The sequence below is a fragment of the Macadamia integrifolia genome, chromosome 13 (genome assembly GCF_013358625.1).
Source record: "Macadamia integrifolia cultivar HAES 741 chromosome 13, SCU_Mint_v3, whole genome shotgun sequence".
NCBI classification, from domain to species: domain Eukaryota; kingdom Viridiplantae; phylum Streptophyta; class Magnoliopsida; order Proteales; family Proteaceae; genus Macadamia; species Macadamia integrifolia.
In genome coordinates this window covers 5,132,189-5,139,267 of record NC_056569.1, presented here as the reverse complement: position 1 = coordinate 5,139,267, position 7,079 = coordinate 5,132,189, and the positions used below count along the sequence as shown (strand labels likewise).

General features: G+C 39.5%; 1 protein-coding gene across 1 annotated transcript; it reads left to right on the top strand.

Moving 5' to 3' along the window:
* The first annotated feature begins 381 nt into the window (after positions 1-381).
* On the top strand, positions 382-2,265 carry LOC122059242. Its single transcript, XM_042621930.1, has 2 exons — positions 382-593; positions 1,144-2,265. The coding sequence occupies exons 1-2, from the start codon at positions 401-403 to the stop codon at positions 1,320-1,322; spliced, it is 372 nt and encodes a 123-aa protein (XP_042477864.1). The 5' UTR covers positions 382-400; the 3' UTR covers positions 1,323-2,265.
* The last annotated feature ends 4,814 nt before the right edge of the window (positions 2,266-7,079 follow it).

The window sequence follows — 7,079 nt, the reverse complement described above, 5'->3', positions numbered from 1 at the left end:
TACCTGCACCAACCGTTCTCCCAAAAGTGCAACCAGCAACATCCAATGTACACTCAGCTCCATAGCCAAATCCACTAGTACAACAAGGGCAATTGACACCATAGGCTAGATCACATTGCCTCCAATGATGGAAGATGCAAAACTAATGGAAATGTTTCAGAATCTTAGGCCTCGTTATTTTAGTTGATTGCACAAGATCCTTTAGCACCTACCAAATGGATTGAGGGAATAAGGGAATAGAGAAGGTATTTGTGGTGTTGGTTAGCATGGATGAACAAACGTTGATATACGCCAACTATTAATTCCAAAATGAGGACAATGCATGGTGGAAGTCCACCGATCGCAACCAAATCTCACTTGGAGCAATTCAAGGTTGTATTCTATAATAATTATCTTCCTGATGAGTACTGATGGGACTAGTCGATACTCGAATACGAATTCTCTCTCCTGCTCTTTAGTTGTCTCTTTGGTCTATGAGCTATCACGGTTTCCAAAAAAGTGGGTTTGTTTCGCCTTCCCAAAGCTAGGCCTCTGTTGTTACCCTTTGGTTTGGGGTTTGGTATCCTCATTTGAGGATTTCCCTCCTGCGAGAGGTATCTTCTTCTTCTTCTTGCAAGTGGTTCTCTCGTTCTTGTCTTGCTTGCTGTCCAAGATGGCGTTTCTTGGCGAAGAAGAGTTTCATTCTTCTTTTTCTTGCAGTTATTGTAATTTCTAATTGAGATTGTAGACGTTTTTCAGCTTGTATTTTTGGTGTTCGGAGGTTTATGCGGACCTGGCTCTGACGACCGTCTCCTACAAGGATCTGTACTCTTGTTTGATCTTTGCCTGTGTTGCTTGTGTTATTTTTGTTTCTTTTTCTTTTCTGGATCTTTGTGCTGATTTTGATCTTGGATCGAGTCTTTTGATTTTTTAAGAGGTTTGGATTTCTGAAGTTTGGTTAATTTGGATCAAGGTCGGTTTAGATAGGCTGCTTCCCTTCCTCTGTGTCTTCTTTTCTTGTTCTTGTTTTAGAGTTTGCTCTGCATTTGGTTTGTTTTATGATTTTTTGGTTTCTGATCCTTTGATCTTCCTCCGATGAGTGTATGTTTGAGTTTCTTGGAGATTTGTGGCTTATTATATTGTAATTTCTGATATTTGTGGTAGATTGTATGCGGTCTGCTATGGAGAGCGAGGATCTGATTGCTGATATATCTCCAGATGAACAGATTATGTCAGAGGATGAGGACTCTGACGATTTGATTACTGAGATCACAGAGCCGGAGTATAGCTCTTCAAATATACGTTGGTTAGTTTCACGAAATTCGTCTTCCAACCTCACTTAAAGATTTCAATCAGGCGCTTGTAGTTAGAGTTTCAATCTAGGTTGATCAACCTATTCGGACAGGGCTAAGATTCAGTAGAGCTGGTTAGGATGCTTTTTGGGTGGAATTTTGCTTTTGCCAAACTACCCCTATTCTATTTTTGCTGTGGAATTATTGGATATAATCGAAGGGCTTGCTCTGTTAAAAGATCTTTTGATCAAGGTTTTCATTCCAATTTGTTTCTGCAATTACCGTTGTAGTTGAGGACAAAATTCTTAGAGACTTTGTATGGAGAGTGGATCCGGCTTGGTAGTACAGCTGCTCGGCCATTACCGCATATTCAGATGCTTCTGGCTGCTAAAGTGATACTTTTTATGCATGAACAAAGAGTGGAACCTTTGTGTTTTTGAATCGAGAATTTGAAATCTGACGGAAGTGGAAAATTCGTGGGTTAGCACACTTCAGTCCTTACTTTACCCTGAAAATCAGTTCTTCCGGCGATCTACAACAAAGATGAACCATGTTGGAGTGCTCCAATCACTGGCGAATTTGCTTCTCCGGGGTACTTAGTCGAAGCTACCAGATCCTTCGAGATTCACACTTGTGAAAACTACCAGTTCTGATACTAAGTGTCTGGGTGGTTTGGGTGGGCCTGTCTTGCGACCCGAGACTCAAGCCGTTTTATCTACAAAGGTGTCGTGTCATCCATCAACTATTCACGTGTAATCTAAAGGAAAGGAGTTGGTCCAATCCATAGAGATTTCTGCTAATAGGGATACTGGTATTTTTGATGGGGCTGGGCTAGGTTTTAATTCTACTGGGCAATTTTTTTGTAGGTCTACCTTTCTTCAGACCTCTGCGAGTCCAGTGGCCCTGCTGGATCTAGTGCCCCTTCTGAGTCGGGCCATATAGTGTCAAACAATATTTTTTGGGAATAAACCTGGGCCTGAGATGTCTTCGGGTATAGTGGATGATTCTATGGCTATCATGATTGCTTCTAAAATAATTTTAGTTACTATGGATGTTGAGGCTCCTTCCTCTGGAATCATTTCTGGCTCATCTGTTATTATTGAGGAAATCTTTGGTTCTACAGAGGTACCACACAACCCTATTTCCTTTAAGAGAAAGGATTTGGAATTACCCATCTCGATTTTGAAGGGCTTTAAGAAGCTTTGCATATCCACTTTATATGAACCTTTATATGTTGGCTTCTTAGCCCCCCCTAGGTCGGCACCTTCCCAGACAACCTATGCGTCAGAAATTTAAGAATCGTGCTAGACGAAGGGCTCCTTTCTCGGCTCCTGATTCTATTCAGTCTTCTGCTACATCACCTCTGAAGGTTTGGATGGCTACCTCAAAGCCATCAGGGGAGCGATGAGTCTCATCTGTTGGAACTGTCAAGGGTGTGGTCGGCCCTTGACAGCCCAATACTTGAGCAAAATTTGCTCTAGTGCTCGACCTTGCCTGGTCTTCTTAATTGAGACTTAAGCAACAACAGAACTACATGTTAAAAATAATGCGCAAAATTGATTTCTCAGAGATGTTTGTGGTCAATCCTGTTGGAACTTCAGGAGGGTTAGTATTATTTTGGAATGACACCATTACTGTTAATATCCTCTTGAGGATCTAACCGTTTTGTTGAAATATCTGTTTCAACTGCCTTTCTTCCCTTCCCTATTCGTATTACTTTTGTGTATGGTGATCCCAAGCACGATCTCAAGGACAAATGTTGGCGTGAGTTAGTTCAAATCAGCCATTCTGTACTATGGATGTCCATCAGAGACTTCAATGAAACTCTAAACGGTGAGAAGTTTGGGGGTCGTTTAAAGAGTTTGACCTCATCTATTAATTTTTCTTCCACTTTAAATGATTGTGGCTTAATGGAATTTAATTTTACAGGTCCTTGTGATGCAGTTGCACGATCGACTTGAAAAAAAAAAAATCTTTTGATTTGATTTTATTTTGTTTTAGAAATAATTTCCTATGAAATTAGTTAGCTTCTAATTTTAGATTAGTTTCCATTAATTATTTGATTTTCCTTTATATTAGTCATGTATTAGAGAATAACTCAGTTTTAGATTTTGAATAATAGAAATTTGATTGAGAATTTTTGGTTTTGAAACCATGGCTGCCGATTCCCCCTTCTTCTTCCTCTAAAATTTTTCAGTTTCTTTTTTTTTTTTTCTTTTCATTCTCCTTCTTTTCATTACTCTTTTATTTACTTTGGTCACTGTTTGCCTGTCTCTGTTGGGCGGTAAAACCATCAGACAAAAGGGAGCTTGCTGACCCCTGTTTTGTAATTGATTGAGTCAGAGGTTTGGGACAAAGGGAAGCTGCCTTGGAGGCGACTCAAATCAAGTAACGTCAACCCCAAAGCTTTGATCCTGTTGTGTGAATCGATCGATTGCAGATCTGGTCTCTGTTTCTCGCCTGAAGAAAACTCAGAATTGGAATATTAGGTCTAAGTTCTTTGTTTGACATCTGTGAGGGACAAAACCGACAGAACTGGTGATGTATCGAACCTGCATGTGATCTTCCATGAACCTGGACCTTGTTTGAAGAGCTGGGTCGAGTTGAAGATGACTGGTTGCTGCTGGTCTTGAGTTCCATCGTGGCCTAAGGTTGAAGAAGACCTCATAAATTAGGTTTTACATCCTTATTTAATCAAATTCCAGATTTACCCCTTATCTTCTCATTTAACTTATTTTACTTCTTAGTTCCAATTCTACCCCTCCCATCTTGTACGTTGCCTTCCCTTTGAGATTTTTCTTATGTTAAGAGTTACCCCAATTTCCAATACTGCCCCTCTCTTCTTCCATTATCTTCTATAGTCCCTATCTTTATTTCTAATTCTAGAATACCCCTCCCTCATCACATATTATTCCTTGTTTGCCATTTACTAGCTTGGTGACTTATAATTACAATTCTGCACTCTTTATTAGAAACACCAAATTAATTCTAGAACTGAGTTTTCTTTGGGAATTAATTCCAGATCTGTCCTCATTCAGCTATTTCACTCAAAAGGGGTTTTTTGAGTTGTGCCTTAAATTATATTACTGCCATTGGTTTGTTTAAATTGAATTATTTGTTAATTGTGGGCCCATAAGCGATCCGATTTCAATCTCTTGGAACCCGGATCCGCATCAAGTGATATCAAAGAAAATTTTTCTGCAATTTTCTATCCATGGCAAGTCACATCACCAATGCTGAATTGCACAAATTGTATCGCGAGTTAGCGGAGAACCAACAGAATACTGATGCTAGGCTTGAGAGGATTGAAGCCAAGTTTGATAAGTTTATGGAAGAGATGATTGCCTTTATGAGGAGGTCCGACAAGTGAGCTGAAGAATGATCCTCTACGTTACCCCCTCAGCTCAACACTTTACAGATCGAAGACACACCTCAGAGGCAGCAATCTGATCCAGTTGTTCCCCAGGATGTTACCCGGTAATTTTCTGACAGAGATTATGGCATCAAAGTTGAGGTTCCCGAGTTCAGTGGTGAAAAGGGACCTGAAGAATTTCTTAACTGGCTTACCAAAGTGGAGAGAATTTTTGCATATAAGTCTCTTTCAGACGTGAAGAAGTGTGAACTCATCATCACCAAGTTTATTGAGTATGCATATTCATGGTGGGATGATGTACTACATGCAAGGTTTGTCAGAAGACTTGGACCAGTTATCAATTGGGAGGTCATGAAGCAGATCCTGACTGAAAAATTTGTTCCCCTTAATTATGAAAAGGTAATGTTCCATAAATTACTTAACTTGTAACAAGGGAATAAAGATGTGGATTCTTACACCCTCAAATTCCATAAACTGTCTTCAAGGTGTCGGCTTTAGGAAACAGACCAGCAACGGGTGATGCTATATATCAGTGGGTTAAGTACTGAGATTCGACTTGAGTTGGTTAACACTGATTTCAGGTCTGTTGATGTGACAGCAGCTCATGCGAAGACAGCTGAAGAAAAGTCCATTTATTGGAAGGGTATGCTCAAGACTTCTTCAGTTTATAGACCTCCCCCACGTATGGAGAAAAAAAAGCATGAAGCTCGCAGAGTTGAAGAAAAAAGGTCAGAGTTCAACAAGAACAGTGTTGGGGTGAAGAATAGCATATGCCATAGCTGTAGTGAGAAGGGTCACTATTCTAACAAGTGTCCCAATAGGACTCGTCCTGTGAACGTAGCAGAGAAGCAACCGACAGAGAAGAGTGAAGATGAATCTCATTTATATCCTTATCCCCTCGAGGAAGATGATATTGTCGATTGTGAAGATGAGGATGTAGAAGCACATTCAGCTAGCCGTTCATCTTTTTCGAATAAACTAGTTGATAAGGCTCCTCTCTTCAGATAGAAGGGTACTCTCCTGCACGGCTCCGACCATACAGATGTTCATGCAGTTGTTGATACTGGGGCAGGAGTAAACTTTATATCTACTGAATTTGTTCGAGCACACCACCTTCCACAGAAGCAGTTTTTCAAGAAGATTCATATGCGAGGTTTTGGACCCACAGCTCGAGAAGAGGCCACTGCAGTTGTTCGAGTACACTTACAGTTTGGGCCGATACAGTACCATGTCACCTGTTTGGTCACCCCATTGACACACTACGACATTCTTCTAGGGCGACCTTGGCAGCGACATGCAGGCATTCTCTATGATGGCGCACGGAACACCATTGTTTGAGATTTAAAATGTAACCGCAAGCGTACGGATCAGTGTAGCTACGGGTCGAACACAGGGAGAACAACCGCTTTATTTTTTATTTCTTTTAATAATGCGAAAGTGAACTGATTAATGGTTGTGATCTAATTCTAATTACCGTCCTAAACATAAAATAACGTCCTAACCATTCGTCATCTAAGAATTTAAAGACGCAAGCCACGCAATTAAAATTAAATAAATAAATAACTGAAAATAAACAACCCACGCAATTAAAAAATAAATAAATAAATAAATAAAGGAAAAAAAATGCTGAAATAAAAATAAAGTAAAATAAAGGGGGTAAAGCTAGAGAGAGACTCACAAGTAGGTTTCTCTACTTAGCCCGATGGATGCATCATAATATGAGCTTCCCTACTTGACCAGAGAGTCATTCTTACAAGGGTTACTCTATTTGACTTTAGGGAAAGGAAGACAATTAAAATAAAAGCAATAAATTGATGGTTCTATGGCTAGGAGGGGCAAAGCCAACACATACACTAGCCATGAACCTTGGGGGAAAGGGATAACAATAATGTAACGACTGAAAATAAAAATCCTAAATTAAGAAAGAAAGGGTAGTCAGAAGAGGAAATGAGAGGAGGGAGAGAAGACTACTGAAGGAGCCTACTTACTTAAGTCAATGCTTGAACTTGAAAAAAAAATTGCTCCACGGCTCGTGATCTTGTCACCTAGATCTAAGCCTAGAACTATAACTTAAAAAATTACAACTCAATTGCATAAATCATAAACATAAAAAGGCTGAATAAGAATAAAAGAGTGCTTGCATTAATTGACATAAAAAAAAACTATTACAAAAGTGATTAAAGCAAAAATAGAAGAAGAACTAAAACTAAAGAGAGAGCAAGAGAAAGAGAGAGCAACTAAAAAAAAACTAGAAGAAGAATGAATTGTCTCCCCTCCTCTTACATGAGTTGTATTTATAGGGAATAGGGAGGTAGGGTAACAATTTTCTCTTTCCTAAAAGAGAGAAACCCACAATTGATTGTGAGATCTTTTGAGACCAAAAGTGCTAAGGTGGAGGAGAGAGAAGAGAGAAATAAATTTCCTATAATTTTTTT

Bases quoted from the DNA above. Each gene is read 5' to 3' on its own strand.
- LOC122059242 (XM_042621930.1), top strand. From the start codon at position 401: ATGAGTACTGATGGGACTAGTCGATACTCGAATACGAATTCTCTCTCC. The intron at 594-1,143 runs GTATCTTCTTCT...TATTTGTGGTAG, and splicing joins GGATTTCCCTCCTGCGAGAG to ATTGTATGCGGTCTGCTATG.